The 20,100-nt window shown below is 43.8% G+C and overlaps 1 protein-coding gene across 4 annotated transcripts in view; it reads right to left on the reverse strand.

The window, feature by feature from the left end:
• Window positions 1-393: 393 nt before the first annotated feature.
• KLHL29 (kelch like family member 29) overlaps window positions 394-20,100 on the reverse strand; it is a 388,622-nt gene continuing 368,915 nt past the window's right edge. For 3 of the 4 annotated variants that reach the window (XM_014265655.3, XM_005485101.4, XM_074538033.1), the window contains 2 exons: window positions 14,286-14,430; window positions 394-2,713 (listed from right to left, as the gene is read on the reverse strand). In XM_014265655.3, coding sequence (XP_014121130.1) covers window positions 2,530-2,713; window positions 14,286-14,430 — 329 coding nt within the window. In that variant the 3' untranslated portion in view covers window positions 394-2,529. The remainder of the gene's footprint in view (window positions 2,714-14,285; window positions 14,431-20,100) is intronic. The other variant, XM_074538031.1, reaches the window with a different exon arrangement.

Below are 20,100 nucleotides of genomic sequence, written 5' to 3' on the forward strand. Positions count from 1 at the left end.
TGCAGCAGCAGTGCAGCACAAATTTCTGCTTTCATTTAAAAAAATGAAGAAGCTGTTTATCAGGGGTTTTCTTCAAGATTGTTTCCTAAACTATCTTGAGCCCTTCTGTTCTGTACTTAATAGTACATTTGGGAAAATAGATGAACAAAAAACCAGTCCTTCTGAATAAAATCTAAAATTACTTCTAAGAGATTTTTTCTGAAATGAGAATGAAAGCACTTTGGAAGCTTCTGAGTGTTTAAGTATTAGCAATAAATTTTTGGATTTGCAAGAGAAACTAGATAGAATGAATACATTTTCATCCCTGGCTGGGTTGAAACATCAAGTCCCCATTTGTGCAGTCTTTTTCCTTGATCAATCATGACAAAATTAATCCAATCTGGATGCTGAATCTAGATCTATAAATATATTTATTATAATATAACAAGAACTTAACAGTAAACATAAACTATATACAATACCATTACAGATAACCCTGTTTTTAATATTATTCACAGAAATAGCCAGTTTTGTTCCAGTGTGAGAAATGAAGAAATAAGCTAAATTGAAAATGTCGAATGTGTTTCAGTCTTGTTGACAGGTAGCACCTCCTTTGGAGGTAGACACACACCAACACTAAAATTAGTCCTGCCCCAGGCAGTTAGAAACTTGTGCTCCAATCTTTAGGTTCACACTTGCACCCTGTTTGACATAAATACTTTAAATGACATACTAGTATATAATTTTGTTGTGCTTATTATTTTTCTTTTCTTTAAAGAATAAATAAAACAACTGCATAACAAAGGCTGGAACCTCACTGTCAAAATGAGAGGCTTGAGTCACCCTATAGCTTGACTCAGCTGACTCGAGCACATTTTCTTTAAATACTGCAAGATACAAATGTCTTTGTTTTTTTTTAAATTTTATTTTATAAATGGTTATTAATAAAATAAGATGATTAGCTAAACATCTGCATTGATTTCCCCAAAGCTGTAGGCAGACCTCCCTTCATATAAAAAGGCTACTGTATTTGGTATGAAATTCAACTAGATATTGAATGCAAGATCTCACCCACACCCTATACAGGACTCTCCTTGAATTACTGGTATGGCATTTGGGATTTGAGTCTGCAAAGGCAAGTATGGCAGCTTTTTTCCCTCCGCTTGGAAGGAAACCAGACAATCCTTAGCTTGGGGTTACTTTCTACTGCTGAATTTTAAGATTCTTTCCCCTGTCCCCTCTATGTTACCCAGTCCATCTCCCATTTGTTCCTTTTATGTATAAATTTAAAAAGAATTTCCACATCACAATGCTCTCTGGATAGACAATATTTTAATATATATAAAAATATAACCCCTGTGCTGTGCATATACGTACAACTCTACATAGTAATAATCTGAAGTCTCTTACACTGGGCTTAAGTCTATGCATTTTTCTATCATGGGCTTTAAACTCAAGTGTTTAAAATCTGTAAATAAAAAGTATAAGGCTTCCACACCTAAGGAAGGAACTTGAAAAATAAAGTAAAATAAAAAACTTCTCAGCCTTTACATAAAAGATAGTGGCGTGTATCCCGACGTAAGGAATTTTGGTCGAGAGCCAAAACCGAGTGCGCAGCCACAGGAGGCATCTTCTGTGTTTGATGAGCACGTGGCAAACCCACACTATGCTGTGCATTTTACTGTGATTCCAGCCAGAAGTGAAGAGTGGGTTTATCAGGAGAATGCCTCTGGAATCCAAGCTGTTTCCATTTTGCACTGAGGGAATTCACTGCCAAGTGCATCAGCAGAAACCCAGAGGAAAAGGTTTAGAAGCCTCCCACCCGCCACTGTGGGCACAGCCACATGTGCCCACACGAGAATCACCAGGAGCAGAAACTCATCCAGCCCAACAGACCTTTTGTTTTCATCATTTTACATGGAATTTATTACCAATGGCTATTCTTCTCCCTAGTCCCCACCTCATCCTGCTTTTGGGCTCTTCTCTAGAGAACTGAAATATTTGTTTGATCTGATGGAAGACTGACACCAACATAAGCCATCTGTCACACAGAACTTCTCTGTCATTGGTATTGAAAAGCATGTATTAGAAACAAATGTAGGAATCAAAGTGGTAAGGACACTTTGACCTTTCAAATAGACTGATGCCTAAAGTGTAATAGTAAAACTAATCTGCATGGTTATTTCAAGAATCAAGCTTGAGCTCTAAAGTAAAATGCAGATTATTTTTTTCCTCTCTTCCCCAGCTTAAAAAATATGAGAAATTCTATTGCACCTGGGTTGACCAAAAGCCGATGTCCAGAACAAGTGCCACTATAACATCTAGTGACACCCTTGCATTATTAAGTTACAATATCTTACATAGCACGGAGCTCTCTGCTCCTGGTTCACCAAAAGGTGAGGATGATTTTTCTACATTCAATGTAGACACTATTCAAGACTTTAGAGCAATATGTTCACTGGCTGGCTTTGCTGCTTTTGTTCCTTAACAGTATTCTTCTTGCCTGCTTTCAGCAGGTACAAACAGTTCTCCACCCAACTCCTGGGAACATCAGCCGCTCTGAATGTACTTCTTGATTGCTACGCAGCCGTGTCGGAAAACGGGGCAGGGCATATTTGGTAGAAGTGTCCACGTGTTTGTTTTAGGGTCATAGGCTTCCATGTTTCCCAGGGCAGGTCCTTCACTGCTGACAATCCCACCAGTAGCATAGATTTTTCCATCCAGAACCACAGCACTGTGTTTTTCAAAAAAAGAAAAAAAGTTAGAGTTAGTTGCCTTACTGAGCAATTTCCTTTTTAGGCTTAAAACAAACCCAGTCTTTTATAACAATGGGTAAACAATGAATACACCTTTTGTTCTTATCTGTATAAAGAAAGCTGTGTGGGCATTTCTCTTCTCTCTCCTTTTCTCTCCCCAAAATTAATCCTTTTTGTGTTCCTGCCAGGTAGGTAACTGTTGTCTCTATGTAAACAACAGATAAAAGTCCAAGTAAGATCTTTCTCCAGCCCACACCTGGGATCTGCAGCAAAAGTGGCAGGGTGCTGTGTCCCTGTAATACTTTTTACATGCAAAACCAATCCAAACAATTTGGGGTTCCCACCACCTCAGCTGGAATAAAATCTTTCATCAAGTTACTTCTTTAATTGTTAATGAATGCTGCAAAATGGGGAGTAAAAATCTTCAAGTGTATTCTGTTTCTTCAGCCCCTTCCACGGTTGTGTCCTGGCATGGGGTCCCGGAGATCCTGCTGGCTTTGTCCTTGTGCACCCCGGAGCTGTCCAAGGGAAAGTGAATCTGGAGCACACAGGTGTGGTGGCCGGGGCTGTGTGGCTGAGGGAATGAGAGGGCAGCTCTTTGTTGGCATCTAAAGAAGATAAAAGACCTTACTGCTTTCCTAAAGTGAAAGTGTTTGACTTCAGATACCTCATGTAAATCAGGAATAATGGGGCTGGACTAATCCCATGGTCCATAGGCTCCTGGTGAGAGGGAAGGTGCACAGGTGTGGAAGGTATTTGAAAGAAAAATTGTCCCTTGGTCTCATCTCTTCCTCTTCCTTCCATTTTGTGCCTTGGCCTCTTGAGCACACAGCAGGACACTGCTTTGGGCTGATGAAGATGGGGCTGGGCTCCCACGTGTGCATTTGGGAATGTCGGAGCATGGCAGAGACCTCTGGGGGGGAAAAGCCAATGCAGGGCCTGCCGTGTGCTCCATGCCGCCTTCACACTGTGTGGGGGGAACCCAAAACTGAGACTGTCTGCTTTTCATCTGCCAGGAAGCCCAAATTTGCCTTCCAAGTTGATTTAAAGGTGTTGTTAATCTGGATGGGGTTGGCAGTGGTTTTTCTGGTCTGTTTGGAGAGCAGCTGGTGAATGATTATGTTGGGAAGGAAAAGGGAGGCTCTCAGAGTATGTACCTGGCAAAGGATAGCAGGGAGAACAAGAGGGGGAGAAGAGAAACTAATTGCAACCAAGAAGGTGGCCTAGACCTAACAAGGCGGAAAAGCTTAGTGAACTTCTATTCTTGGTAAAAACAAAGTAACTTTGTCTGGCTAATTTTGACGTACTGGGAAGAGAAAAGATAAAAAGCGATAAAGGCAAAAGCCAGAGAGTGCTGGAAGACACAGGATGAACTGAGACTAAAATGGCACCGACAATGCCACGTGCTTCTGAAGAACACAAGACTCTGATGTCCTTGTGGAGAAGCAGAGCCTGAGGTTAAAAATAAACTCACAATGACAACAGTGAGGACTCAAATAAGCCTAGTCCCTGGGTACCGCCAGGAAATAGGAAATAATGAGAATCTTGTCAAAATAACTGTTAATCTGAAAGGAGGAGGAAGGAGAGGGAGACTTGAAACATTTGATTAGAGTCTATCCACAAATCAGCAGGGCTGGATGATGCATAGCCCAGGCTCCTGAGGGAGTTTGCTAATGAACTTACTGAACCACGGGTAATTATTTTTCAAACGTCAGGGAGAAACAGGGAAGAATAAGGACTTGAGTAACGCAAGTGACGTCCTGAAAGATGGCTTTGAAAGAGAAGGAGCTCACCTCCAAAGGAGCCAGAGCTGGTGGCAGAGAGGCACTGCCTGGCAGAAACTCCTGCCAAGGCTCAGTCTCTATGCCCAAGAGGAAGCAGAGGTGGCAGGACCAGCTGACCCAGTAAATCAGAGAAATGTGCCAATTAAACAACAGTTTTGGACTTAGGATATTTGCTGAGGGGTGGAAAACCCATCTCTGGACACATAAAAGTTACTCTTTAGGCAGGCTGGGAATTTCAGCTTGCAAAATGTGGCCTGAGGAGGGGGAAGGATTGCCCCACCCCAGGCTCCTGATGTGGTGGAGGGGCTGTTGAAATGAGCAGAATGACAGTTGAGAGATAAGGCTCTTGGGCAGTAGTCACTGGTTTTGCTTAACTCTTTTTTTTTTTTCTGGATTGTGAAGCTGAAAAAGATGGAAGCTAATTTGTTTGGGATATGCTTTTTGGGATGTGAAATAAGGTCTAATGTCAGAGATGGACTGTTGTGCAAAGCAACTCTGCTGCCTTGGTTCTCTAATGAAATGCTGATTACTAATTAAAACAGTACTCCTACACAATGCTTGATGCAAAAAAGGAAATAAAAATTAAATGGGTGATAAGTTTTGTTGGGTTAAGTGGGAAAAACGAAACAACTCCAAAGGAGCCCCAGAAAAGATCTGTCTAAAGAACTATCAATAATGGGCAATTGAAACAAGTATAAGTGTGGAGCATGGAGACTGGGGCTGGTTCCATCAGTGCTGACGACCAAAGTCTGCTGACCATGAATGGCCTTAGTTTTGATTTCCTGGTGTGGACATGCTGGTGTGGATGGCAGCACCTCCACCAATACAGAGAGGAACTCAGTCCTCAGTCACCACTGATGTACAAGGCTGGTCCACTACTCCCTGCTCATTAACTGATGAAATTCCTCTGCATGGAGTCATTCATTACCAGAGGGAAGACTCTACAGGCGACCACAGGAGCAGGAGCCAAGCAGGCACCAGCCCTTCCTTGCTGACTCTGTGCTGCTCAGCTGAAACCTGGCCCTAAGTGCTGGTGTTCCCTCAGACATCTCACGTTAGGGCTCTAAACAGGGATGTGGGTGCTTTACAAATTCTTGTGTTGCATCTTAGCCACCCACACTCCTTGCAGTGAAACCTTCTCTGTAGCATGTTTGGTAGGAGCTACTCTGAGCCAGAGCTGCTGCCACCACAGAGCTGAGCAGCCAAGGAAACCTCCTCAAAACGATCTGGGTCTGGGCTCCTCTCCAGCCCATGCTCTGGATTTGGGGTTACAGCAAGTGGGCAAGTGCTGCCCCTGTTCTCTGGAACCTGGGCTACAGCCCTGGAAAGAATTCCTGCCCAGCTCAATCCTGTACCTTCCCATCATGCTGCTAATACAGTGGGGAAGAACTGGATGCTGAATTCCACCCTCTTGAAGACTGTATGAATTTTAAATGGTGATTAGAGCAACTTCTGCTCCCTCTGTATGCAATTCCCATAGATAAGATTGGCATAATGCTTGTGAGTCATGCCTGAGGTTAAGCAAAGCACTGAGCTGCTCCTGCCATGAAGAAACAGTTCTGAACACACAGTGGGTCCTCATGAACAGGGAACTTTGGAGATATTCAGCCATCTCTGGAGCTAAAGTGGCAGGTAGATGCTTAAGATAATTAGGAATTTAATCCTAAATTGCTGCTACTTTGTAGTATTAGGAAAATCACTGCTAATTTCTGAGAGAACAGAAAACTCAAGTGGGCTCTAAAACCTTAAGAAAAGTGAATGGAAAGGAGTATGCTCATTGCTCTTTCTTCTTTACTGTGACAATATTTCGTTTCTCCCCTCCCCTCCATCCCATCAGCTGTAAAAACATCGTTACCAAGGCTGACATACAAAGAAAGAAATAATTACAATAATTAGGATGCGAGTTTATTGCTTGGTGCCATTAATCCAGAGAGATAAAATGATTACAGGCTGTCAGAGCCTGGGAAGGAAGGAAGGAAGGAAGGAAGGAAGCTCAGTGCCAGAGAGCCGTGCTGCAGGGACACAAACCCTCATGGCTTTGGGGCAGTGGCTTCCCTGGCTGGGGAGCAGCCAGACCTCCACCTCTCCAGCAGAATGCCTGGGGAGAAGGTAATGGGCATCCAAATCCAGATCACTTCAGCCATTCCTTCCAAAAATATGAGTTACAGCAAATTATTACCAAGCAGGCTAATGAATGACCCAGCTTCCTACTCTGCAGGTAATTACTGCTGTTCACTAGAGAGGCTTCTCCTGCCCTGTGACTGATTCTCCTGAGGTGCCTGGGCATCCTTCATTTCCCAAGCAATCATCAGTGTCAGAGGATTATGCTGTGACTGTCCCCTGACACTGCCATGGGTTGTCTGATCCATCTGCTGACCTCCATGAAGCTCTGGATCACACTCCCACGAAAATCCCAATGAGGCTGAGGTGTGCCAAGGGCTGGTGGGGACCTGACTGGTGTGCTTGTGTAATCTAAACACCCTTTACCTCTCTTCCCTGCCTATCCACCTTTCAGTCCCTGCCCAGGCTGAACAAGTGGCAGAGAAGGTCCCTCTCTGACAGCTCTCTTGATGGACAAACTGAATCACGGAACCAAAAAATCCAAGAACAGCCCAGGCAGGAAGAGACCTTGAAAGATCATCTGCTCCAACCTTTGTGGGAAAAGGGCACCAGATGAGATTTTCTTGCATCCCGTCCAATCACATCCTGAAAACCTTTGGTGATGGGGACTGCACCACATCCCTGGGGAGGTTGTTCCAGCGAACGACTGATCTCACTGTAAGAAATTCTTGCATCATGATGAAGCCTCTGTTTGTGCAGCTTTTACCTCTTGCCCCATTGTCTTCTCCCCATGGCTCCTTGTCAATAGAGAGCTTCCATCCTTCTTGTGGCTGCTCTTTTAGTGCTGGAATACTCTGCAAGGGTCCCCTGAGCCATCTCTTTCCAGGGAGAAAAGACTTTTCAATCTCCCCTCATCAGGCAGGTTCTCTAGTCCTTTGAACATCTTTACAACCCTCCTCTGGACCCTCTTCAGTCTATCTGTGTCTTTTTTAAACTGTGGGAACTGAAAGTGCTGCCTGACAAGAGCTGAGTAGAGTGAGAAGATGGAAGTCTCCTGATGGGCAGTAAGATTTGGAAGCAGAGGATCACTGTCTTTTTTTCTCTATGTTTGAGAGGTGAATGCCTGGGTGTTCTTGCTCCAGCATTTATCTCTCCCAGTGACATGCTGGACATAGCATCAAGCAGTGAAACTACAAGAAATGATAATTTTATTACTTCTTTAAAATTTCCTGCTCAGTCCTAAATATCACATCAGCCTCATCAGGAAATGTTAACACATAATTGTTAAAAATTCTGTCTTTTAACTCCCAGGGTTGAAAAAGATTTGACATGGCTGAAATAGTGTACTGTTTTGACTGGCTGCAGCTTAGTATCTACTGAGGCCTCAAACAATATTCTTTTCCCTCCTCATTTCTGGCTATGCATGCAGAAGCACACGTTTATTTCAAGCAGTTCCATGAACATTATTGAGTATTATCAGTTAGGTCAACAAAGGATCTGCTTAAAAGAAGGAAAAAAAAAAAGAGATCCCTGCATTTATTAGTGAATGAATTTCCTTCCTGACCTAAGATTTCAGGAAGGCTTTACTGGAAGAGGAACTGAATGATGCTGATGGGATTTGTGGGGTTGTCCTGTGCAGGGACAGGAGCTGGACTTGATGATCCTTGTGCATCCCTTCCAACTGAGGATATTCTGTAATTCCAGGATGCTCATCAACTGGATGGAGCTGGTGTTAGGACCAAGGAAGCCTCCAGGGTCCCAGCCCCTGCAGGGTATGGCTCTGGGCAGTGCCAGGCAGAGCTGCAAGTGCTCCTTGAGCTTTCTGTTCAGCCTGGGAGAGACACCTGCACGGGGGTTTGAGGCACTGGAGCAAAAGGCATTGCTGGCCCCGTGTCCGTGGGTGGTGGCAGTCAGGGAGCCAAGGCGCTGTCCCTGCTTGGTGGCTGTCCCTGCTTGGTGGCAGTGCTGACAGCCCCCAGTGGTGGCAGCCAGGGTGTTGAGTCGCACAAGGCTCGAGCTCGAGTGGCCGTGTCACGCTGCCAGAAGTGTCATCTTTACAATGAGATGGATAAATGAGGGTCCAGATTAGTCATGGTCAATTAGGAGGATATCATACCCCTTCCTGGAGCAGGATTATTAGTGTGGGTGTTCTGGCCAAGCTCCAGTTATATTCTCCCCTACTCCACGAGCACTTTCCCTTGCTAATAATGATCCAAAGCCATCACGTGGCACCGTTACTTGTTGCTGAAATCCAGCAGTGTTTTACTCCACAGTCCACAGCACATCAGTAATGGCCTGAGTGCTCTGTCTGTATCAGTTATGCTTTAATGCCCACCACAATCCTTCATGTCATCTGTTCCTACAGAAATTACTGCCTGGTAAGTTAGTCTGGTGCAGGAGCTCCAGCAGCTCTCACTGCTGTCTGTGGAGCAGAGCCCCAGACCTATGTCTCCTTCCAGATAGGCTGGAAGGTTTTGGTTTTCCGTTCTGGACTACAAACAGCTCCAGCGGCAAGTGCTGCTGGCTGAACACACCAACCTTCCTGTCTGTAGGTTCGGGAAGCCCATGGCCACTGAGGAATGTTCCATAATAGTTTCATAATAGTTGCAGCTGGGAACATCCATCCAAACAAGCTGTGCTCCAATCCCTTCCAGTGCCTGGAGTTACCATGAGCTTTACAAGGCAGAAAGGAGCCAGCCTGGGGAGGCTGTAGTTGGTGCTGTAGGTCAGCAATGCCTGGCAGGTCATTACAGGAAGCACCATGCTTTGCTGTTCAAAAACAAGTCCTTTCTTGAAAAGAAGAGGTGGGGGTGGGGGGTGTGTGTATGTGTAAAATAATCCCCACACTGACCCTGGTTTTGTGCTGTTCAGCCTGAGTCAAAGTTTTATTAAAGATTTCCATTCAGCAGAACCATCTAATAAATCTTACTGGTTAGCAGTCAGAGGAGGAGGAAGAAAATGCTTTTCTGGTGTCTGTTGGGAATTGCTGGTACTAAATTAGCTTCCCTGGAATTATTGCTGGCACCACCATGCTGCCGCGGTTGCCCCGTGGAGGCTCTGTGTAGCACAAGCCTGTTTGCACGCTGCCTGCATTCTAAGCAAGCAGAATATGGAATTTTTAATCATGCACAGGAATGCATTTGGTATTCTTTTCACTTGTGGAAAAATAAACCCTTGAAGGGCACTGCAGGAAGGGAGAACTCCCACCTGCAGTGCCACCCTGAAGGGGAGGGATATCTGCAAGTCTTTTTGGAGGGAGGTGTCTGGCAGAGCAAGGTGTCATCATCTCATCCTGGCTTTTCATTCCTGTTGGCTGCTGTCCACCATCTCAAGATCTTGCAAATAAACAGGGGCTGCCAAACTGAGAAAGGGTGTGTGGCAAAATGCTCACACTTGCCTGATGTTTGGGAAATGTCAAATATTTCCCTCACCTGTTGCGTGGAAGGTGTTCAACCTCTCAGTGAATTTTAAAATGCTTCAGGCCTCTTATAGCTCTTTTCCCATTTAGCACCATCTTTCAAAGAGTTAATTCTACATCAGCATGAATTTCTTATTGGCTTCCATCAGGCTGAGCTTAATCTGAAAATGATCCTCAATTTGCTCTTCTGTTGATTGTAAGCTGGAGACCCAACCATTTATTTTTCATTTTTCATTAAAAGTAATTTAACTTGATATTAAAACCATTTGAATGGACCTTTAATTTTTCACAGGCAGGGAATGTCACACACATTTCTTTTCCCTCTGCTTGAGGCTATCATGCTCTCTCATCACTAACATGTAGAAACAAAGCAGATAAAAATAAAAGGGATGCAGTCAAGATTTTTCCCAGCAAATTCAGTATTGAGTGATTCCTGGTGAGAGGAGATCAATAGCATGCAGTTAATTTTTAAGTTGTTTATGCTGCTGCTTTTAAACCATGCTTTTTGTGATCCATGCTAATGAGTGGAATGAGGAATTTATAGATTCACAGGCTAAGGTCAGAAGGGACCTCTGTGCTTAGTTAATCTGTGCTTGTGTATATGCAGGCCATGGACATTTCCCCAGGCAGCATCTCTCCTGGAAACGTATCTAATCTCCTCTTAAAAACAGCGAGTTTGGAGAGTTCACCCCTTCCCTTGCTGCTTCTCTGTTTAATTATCCTTGCTGTTGGAAAAGTGCTTCACTTACGAGATGTGTAACTTGGCTTTCCAGCCCTTGTGACCTGCTACGCCTTTGTCTGCGAGACTGAAAGCTTCTCCATTTGCTCCCAGTGATCAAGTCACCTCTCAGCCTTTCTTTGATAGACTCCTTGAGTTTCATGTCAAAGGTTTGATTTGCAATCTGGGGTCATTTTGGCAGCTTCCCTTTGAACTTCTGCTGGTATTTCCACATGTTGACGCAGGACCCAGGACCTGCACTCATCTCCCAGCACTGTATACAGCAGCACTCGCTCTACCCAGCTTTAGCTTGTTTTCATTTTGGTGTTGGGACATGTTTTATATCCCCAATATTGCACTGACCTTTTATCCAGAGCACTGTGATGCGAGCTCATGTTGTGCTGCTCTGAGTGATCTCGTTTATGTCCTCCTCTGAGAGCCTGTCTTTCTAAGGGAGCAGGGCTGCTATGAGTGTGCTTGCTCTGTGTCTTACTTTGTATTTAAAATACCACTGCTGGCTTGAGACAGTTCAACAGAGATATTCAGGGAACTGATAAAATAGCTCATTCTGTAATATTTTGTAGCCAGTAAGTGTTAAGCCCCCTGCAGCCTTATCAGGAGAGATTTTCTATTACCTGGATTGTTGATACATGTATTAAATAGCATTGGAGAAGAAGAAATGCTTGCTGCCAGTGGCCTTGCTGAATGATACCTTCTCATTAAAAACTACATTTTGAGATCTGTCAGTGAAGCAGATTTAATCTCTCTGCCATGTGCCTTGTTAATTCCATATAATGCCAGCCAAATACCTTGGAGAAATTGCAGTATATTACAGCATCACAGTTGTCTTTAGCAGCCAGGTGTGTTGTATTACAAACCAAAACAAAGAACCAGGCTTCCCAACACCTCTGGTGGACTTGGCAGTGTCAGGTTCATGGCTGGATTTGAGGACCTTAGAGGTCTTTTCAAATCTAAATGAGTCTGTGATAACAGGGTGGTTTAACAAGCTTCATTTTCCAGAAAAGTCCATTGATTGATCTTCATTATTTTATTAGCATCTAGTTATTTGTTGATGAAATCCCAAATTAACCACTCTGGTATTTTGCAGAGGACCAACATGAGGCTGAGACCACTTACCTTGATGCTGGCACTTTGCAAAATTAATTGCTGCACTGAAATTCTCCTTTTCACCTTTTCACAGTACAGAAACACTCTGGCAGTGCCCTGATCCATCCTCAACTTGAAAAGTTATTAAAAATCAACATTAGTGGTTCAATCAGCTTCTCAATGAAGTCTCTAAAGACACCTGTGTCTAAGACAGCTGCATTGCTGGATTTGAGATTAAAATTTCAGTTTCCATCTTTCCTTGCTGCCAACAGTAACTGCTTTTGGTCCCTCACAGCAGAACACAGACCCAAACCTCCTTGCATCCTTCCAAATACAGATGAGAAACACCTACCCAATTGGCCTGTATTTTACTTTGCTATTTCATCAATCTCATCAGCAGTGGTTTTGTAACTGACTCAAATTACAAATTTTGTCCCCAGAATTTTTAAGTGCCTTTCTTTTTACTCCCATTAGCCCTCAGCACTGGTTCCCTCAGCCTCCTCCATCAGCAGCAGGTTTTAAACCTATTTGTTACTGCTGATCACCCATCTTCCCTATTTCTGCACACACCGATTTATTTAGGTTTTGTCACAAGCTTTACATGTCTTTAGGCTGAAATAGTTTTCCTTGACTGTTTCCCAGTGCATTCAAGAATCTTTGAAATGGTGCCTTTTTTGCTTCCAATTATATGTAATTTTTTTTTGGTGACCATTCTACTATAAATGTAGGTTTCCTGACCACTGTTGCTTCAGGCATTAGAAAAAATTGTCATTTAAAAGTTTGAAGTTACTTTTTATGGATGGGTGGCAAATTCTATTCAAACAAAGCCCATTATTATGGAGCACTAGGGAACATTTTGGTCACTGGTTCACTTTTCCTTGGTCGTTCTGTACAGTAGGGTGCAGAGCAAAGCATCCCTTCATGTCAGAAACCCTGGCAAGTTTTCAGGTGAGGTGCTCAGCCAACAGCTGAGATCAGCCATGCAATTTCTCTTGTATATTTAACAGACTCTTGTCACTTTTTACAAACCCAAGATGTTCTAAGAGCAGCTCATCCCTCTCTCTATGATGGATGGGAAGATGCAGGAATGTATCAAATGTCCAAATCCCTCATGTTTCATGGTACAGCTTAGGGCTCTAATACTGTATGGTATTGTGCCTGTTATTTCTAGTTTTCAGGAGAAAAATATCATTCTATGCTGCATGAGCACTGCACTCCTCATCCTGCTTTGCCTCCTGCTGGAGTGGAGGGACTGGGAAGATGTTTCCTTAGCAGGGGAACAGGGCAGCAGCCACTGGGATGGAGCTGGCTTGGGACAGAGCTGGTGCTCTGACCCCTCTGCTTACAGCAATATCTGCTCCAACAGCCAAGAGAGGGTACCCCTTAAATTAATAAAAGGAAGGGAAAAAGGTGAAAATGAGAAAAAAAAACAGCAAAAAGAGAAAAACTGAGCATGATTTCTTAAAAGGCATTTTCTCATGTGCATTGAAGTGAAAGGCTAAATCCAAGTTAAAACATGGAGGTGTTTTCCAACAGTAGGATGGGTGCCAGGGACACTCCTGGAGCAAGGTGCAGTTGGCTGAATATCTGGAAGAAGTGGGTCTGCTGTGGGCCCTGCTGCTGCCCATTGCTGCTCTGTCTCCCACCCCAGCCAGTGCTTTGCCAGGACACTGCCTGGCACAGCCCCTCTACCCTGGCTTGGCTCAGTGCCTCAGGGTGCTGCTGCATCAGACATGGATGACAAACCCTCACCTGGTGCCTGTGGCAGTGTCTAGAGCCCAGCTGTGGCTTTTCCAGGGAAACCAGCAGCTCAGCCCTTCCCCAGCCTGGGAATCTGCTCTGGGAAGGCTGGCTGTGCACAGCGCAGAACAAGCCCGCCTTTCAGTAGCAGCCATGTAAAACTATTTAAAAGGCCTTTAAGTGCTGCCAGTACCTGCAATGGCTGCCAAGTTTTATTTTTGTCAGGCAATTGGTGAAATTTGTTCAACTTGAGACCACAATCAGGGAAGGGAGCCCGAAAAGCAATCACAGGCACCTAATAAATAATAGTAATTAATACTCGTGTGTAGTGCTTACTCAGGATTCTTTTTCTTTCAAGGAACTTTCAGCTGGTTAGCAAAAACATTCCACATTATGGTGGTCTCTCCTACAGAGGGTATTTATCATCCTCTAGTTGCACATGGCGAACTGAGAACAGCATTCCTGTAATCACTGGAGGAGCCCAACTCACATCCCACCCCGTGATCCATCGTGCCTGAACGTGAGGAGACACGTGAACCATAACAGACTGCTGAATGTACACTTTGGGAAATGCTGTGTGCCTGAGCACGTACAGAAAAGAGATGAGGAAAAACCCCAAATGGTTCACACCTCCCTTCCCCTCTCCCCTTCACTTGTAGTAGCTTATTTGTCAACAGAAAATGTTAAGGCACCGGTAATTCCATTTTAATGTTTTTTCTCACCTGCAGAACTGCCTGGAGTGGTTCATGTTGGGACCTGCTTTAATATTGCCTTTCTCGGGGTCATAGATGGTGGTTGCTCGTGCATAAGCTCCTCCAAGAATAAAGATGAACCCATTGAGAGTGACTGCAGGAGCATATTTGTTATCTGTCAATGGAAAGCAACACTGAGATCAGTTTTAGGCTCAGGTTTGGAGACTGTTTTTTTTTATTTATACATTCCCCTTATTTATAGATAAGTCACGTTTCTCTAAACCTCCAAGGCTAGGGAAAGAAAAATGAGGAAACCTTTCCTGGTTTTGTTCTCCTCTCTCCAAGTCCTCAAAGGCACTTTTAAAGTTCATCACTTCTTCATCCCCCAGTATGTGCCTCCCTCTAAACTGGTAAAGAACAATTATCTTCTTCTGAAGCCTAACGGAGTCACCAAGGAAGTTCCACAGTTATATATGAAATTAAGATGTCAGATTTTTTCAGAATTTTGCATTGCTGCAAATTTTAGCTCAGGTGCTTCCCACGCCTGTACAGCAGCTAAGTATAGCAGAAACCCATAGCACAGAGACCCCCTTAATAATATCCAATAGTTGATACTCTTTTATATTGTGCTTTTGCTTGTGGGAATGTCACCCATGCATTTCCAGAAGATTTTCTGAGACCTGATTTCTTTTGCACCTTTATCTGTCTTATAAATTCATCTGCATTTTTATTTTCAGATGTGTGTGTATCTCCAAGCAGTCCTGTATGTTAGCAACAAACTGTGTGAGGTTGGGAGTTTGAACTTAAGCAAATCTCTCATCCTGCAGCAAGTTCAATCAGATTTTCTGAGGACACTTTAAAATTCTTGTTAGCTGTGGCATTATTAGAAATATTAGTAAAACTAATCATAAATTATTGAATAAAATAATTCTAATCTAATTAGTTGGCTTGTCCCTTATGCTGCTAGCACACCATATGCACATTATTAAATATGAGCCAGTTGGGCTGAAATTTCTCATGATGATGTCTGTCTTGATGAGATACAGTTTTTTAATCAACATTTCTGTGGAACCAGTCAGTAGTGCCTGGGAACAAAAGATGGGAAAATACATTCTTTGAGTTAAAATAAGCCTCACAACCAGTTCTTTAAGAGGCAAGTGGCTTAGCCCTTTGGGGTGTGAAGGGCATGTTTCCTGGGAGGCCATCCTGGGGTTGGGAGACACACAAAAATTCTCTATTTGTAGTTATATATAAGTTAAAGCTTTTCCAAAATCTGCATTTTCATGTGCTCAGGGAAGGTTGATCCCCCTGCATCTCCAATAAGAAATCAGACTGGACACAATCCTGTTGGTTTCAGCCCCTGCAGCCTCCTCCCAAGGGGACTCGCAGGTAGAAGCTGGAGAGGAGGTGAGATACCACCTTTACTGTGCTTTTACATCTCTGATAGCAGCCTCTACATAACACCAAAGGGGTTTATATGTTTTCCTCCCAAAGCTACAGCATTATGACAGTGTCCTTTTAGGAACACAGAAAAGGATGGGCTTAAACCAGATCCGGCAGCTTTATTTTGGGATCTGCTTACCTCTTGAATGGTGTGTTGTAACCCTGAGGTTCTTGTAAAACTACCTTATTCCATTAAATATTTAACAGAGATTTAATTTGACAGGAGTTAAGCAAAAGCTGATGAACATCTCCAGAAGAGAGGTATTTCCTTAACTGCAGTTTCAGCTGGTAAAACTAGAATGAAAATAATGGTTTTGTGCTGTCTGCTTCTGTCCCAGCATGGCCATGGGGTGGTGTGGCTCAGCTCATCCCACCCCACGCTGGCACGTGCCCAGGGAGACCTACAGGGATGAAGCACCCAGCAGGGAAACAGACAGAACCCGTGTGATGGGTTAAAGTTGAGCTCCTACTACGCTGAGTATCTACAGGCATATGTCAAAAAACCACGGCTGTATTAGGAAAATGTCACTGATCCTTGCGAACAGATGGCAAGAAACTAATTCATCCAGAAAATAGAACAAGGAGTATTCAGTTTCTTCACTGTGCCACTAAGCCACTGTAATTCATCAGAAAGGCTTATCTATCCCAACAACCCGGCTCGCATCCCTTTCCAAATCAGACTTGCATATGTGACATTTTTTCCACTTAAGACACTCACCAGAAATTTTCCATATTTAATTATCACATCTTCCTGGGTGTTTTTTTTTTTTTCCTCTGACTAGCACTGTTTTGAAGGAGAATGAAGCTCTTGCATTAAAAAAAATCCCCTCAGCTCCCAAATCTCACAGGGAAATTATTTGGGGCTCTCTCACGGCAGAAACAGTGACTTCTCAGGGGACTGAATCACTGACTTCACATTTCTTTTTGTTAAAGAATGAGAGGGAAACCCCTTGAGTATTTTTATAGTGACTTTTTTTTTTCCTTTTTGAATAGGCTGACAGTCTGATATTCTTTTTCTTTCTTTTTTAAGAGGCAATCGTGTTTGATGCTCATCAATTTTTCAATACATCTCCTATCTGTTGTCTTTTTACTGCTTTTGTCTTTTGCTCTAATTTCATAAATTGGTTATCAAGTAAGTCTGAGACACAGAAACAGAAAAATCTTTGCTGTTTCTTTCAGGAAGAGAGCTGTTCACAGAGAAGTCCCCAGTTACTAATGAAGATACAGCAAAAAGACATGAAGGACAGCCTCTCAACAAACAGGTAGAGAGGAAGCAGTTTTGGGGTTTTGTTTGGTTTTTTTTTTTGTTACCTTGGAGAGAGAAATTGTTCATGGATACCAGGATTTTGGAAACCTCAAGTCATCATTCCAGATACTTCGGTGCGAATGACCACCTTCAATCTTTAACCTTACTTCATCCCAGGTGCAACCCACACTCCTCCTGTGGTAGTGTCTTTTTCAGGGCTTGGTATGCTCATGCAAACTCTCAGGAGACTCCAATTTCTGTCACTGTTTGAAGTCCTTAACATGGTCCCAGTGCAAGGTAGCTGCTGGGGAGTCTAGTTTGGCAAAAGCATGTCCTGGTTGGGCTTTTTGGTCAATGTGCAGCAAGCTGGAGAGGGGCTTCTATGTGTCAGAGGTTTCTGTGGGATACAGTGGGACCACTGGGTATTTCAAAAGGCTGCTGGAGAAAAGGAAGAGGGGGGAGAGGAAGCATGGAAACAGAGAAGCAGCCTCCTTTCCTCTCCAAAGTATTGGAGAGAAAGTGTTGAGGCTGTTTGATATAGTAATCGATTTCACACTGGAAAATCTTAAATGGGATTTGTCCAGGTCAGCGAACACACTGGAGATTAGAAGGCAGAATAAACGTAAATGAAATAATAGGTAAAAGGTAATCTTCTCTCCAAGGGGATAACATGGTAACATCCTTCTCCTTTTCTGTTGCGACAGGAAGATTAGCCAGTTGTTCTATTCTGTGACAGGCCATTGGAGGAAGGAGTGTGCACTCCACGACAATCCTTGAGCCAGAGGTGTCCTTCATGCAGGGTTGATGATCTAACCTGCTGCTGTGCTCCTCACTTAGGGAGGACAGGCTGCCCTTGGGATGTGTTGGCGGCTCTCACATCTCTCCCTACATTACATGTCCACCAGCACAGTCCTGTTTTCCCTTCTGTGATTGCTCAAAGATCTTACACTGCCTCCCAGTAATGCACTCAGCCAGAGACAGAAGGGGCACTGCAGTGAATGACAGCAGCACTTCATACAGAAAAATATAACCAAGCTGGTTAAACATTTTTATTGGGAGAAGGAAATGCAGGAGGGACACCAGTCCAGGCAGAACTCCAACCAAATTGTCTCCTGGCAGCTCTGGGCGCCCAGTGGGGAGGTTGATGCACTTGATGGAGCAGATTAGAGAAAGGAGTTTGGTTAATACAAACTAAGCCTGCCCTTAATAGTAAGTGCCTCCTCTCCTCCTTGAACACCCTGCAGACAAACTCAAGAATGGCACAGCCACAAGATAACCAGGAGACTGTGATCTCATCCTGAACACAGCTCGTGAGGCCCAGGTGAAGCTGCTGCATGATCAGTGAGGGCTTGGATGTCACCCTGCAGGCTCAGAGCTCTCCTGGGAGCTGATCTCTTCCAGATACACAACTGGCTGCCAGCCCTATGGATTCCCCACTGACCCTTGAGCAAACCCTCCTTGCAGACCCCACAGTGGAGTGTCCTCACTTGCAAATACCACATTTTGTGTTTGTGTGGTGGGCATGGACCATGCAAAAGCAGGAGGTTTCACCTGCCACCACAGGGCAGCCTTATCCTCAAATTTATGGGCACCACGTTGGTGACCTTCAGTGTGTTGGAAAAAGAACAGCCATGGAGATGAAGGAGAGGTACGAGTGAAAGGGACATTGAATAAACAGCAACACAAAAATACTGATTTTGCAGGGCAAAGGGCAGAGAACGGGTAGAGAAACAGTGAGGAGTGGAAAAAGTAATTCTGAAGGGAGCACATGGCATGTACAGAGGAGAAATGGGTGATAAAGAAATTCAAACTTAGTAGGTTGAAAAACACTAAGAACTGGCCATGGAAAGAAAAACACACTGAAGAATGAGATGAAACACTCATTGCTGTGGGATTTTCAGGTGAAAGCCAGCCATATTCCCCTACAAAAATACCAAACTATTGGCCTTGGGAGAGTTCCAAGACACGTATTTGATTTTTCTTGTAAAGTCAAAAAATAAATAATTATTATTATTATTCATTTTTTGCCAAAATAAGCCATGGAACAGTGCAGTAAAAATGTGCAGATGCTTCTAGTGCTCTTTTCTAGATAGGTCTTGCATTCTTGGTCTGTGATTGTCCCACTTGGGTGGGACATCTGACATATCACTGCAGCAGTAAATTGTATGGTGAGGAACTAGATACTGGGATTAGAAACCAGAAATATCCATAGATCTTAGATCTCTGTTTTCTGGTTCTCACCTGATTAAAAAATTTTATAATCATGGTAATTAAATACTGGTTTTCTTACAATCCAAAAACATTAATAAAACTTTTAATTCCACACCTACTGTTCAGAGTATCAAAAAAAGGTATAATTTATTGCCCTGTCACGAAGGCACAATGTGAACTAAAAGGCAGTGACCAAGTAATTAGACTTACTTGGAATCCCTGACTTCACCATGTCCATGGCCATCTTGTTAAATAAGACAAAGCTCAGGAAGCTGGGCATGGAATACATTTTTAGCACAGCTATATAGGACATCTTGTCCAGAAGTGGAAAGGCAGATGCTGCAAGTACATAGCCCTGGTTCATTTACTCATGTAGTACTTTTGTTTTCACATCTAAAAACATGAGATGGGGATGTGCAACGTGGTTTACTGCAAACATGCAGTGTGGAAGCCATGTGAGGCTCTCAGTGACATCCAGCTGTGGGCTGCACTGCTGCCGGAACATCTGCCCACTCCAAGGTGGGAAGGACTGACACAGGGCAGATGATGGGGCATTGAGGAAGGCCTTCTCCTCCCCAAATGTGGATGTGTGTGACCAACACTTGCCCAAAGATTTCCACAGCATCTCCATGCAGTGTGTCAGTGATCCTGGGTTCATATCTACTGCTCACAGGCATCCATGTCCCAACACCTCCTGACAGCCGAAGCATAAAGAATAAATGGGAACTGAGAGTGAATTCACTGCATATTCCTAGAATTCCAGGAAGAAGATCAAGGGCTGAGCTACATGGACTTGCTATCAGTCCCCAGTCTGCATCTGTGCACAGGCAGGATGTCAGTGTCCAGCCTGCTTCACCTCCACTCAGACTGGACAGAACACGAGCCATGGTTGATACCAGTGCTGCCTTGGGTTAGGCTGGCACGTGATGCTTTGACAAAGATGGA

This window comes from Zonotrichia albicollis, chromosome 3 (assembly GCF_047830755.1).
Source record: "Zonotrichia albicollis isolate bZonAlb1 chromosome 3, bZonAlb1.hap1, whole genome shotgun sequence".
NCBI classification, from domain to species: Eukaryota; Metazoa; Chordata; class Aves; order Passeriformes; family Passerellidae; genus Zonotrichia; species Zonotrichia albicollis.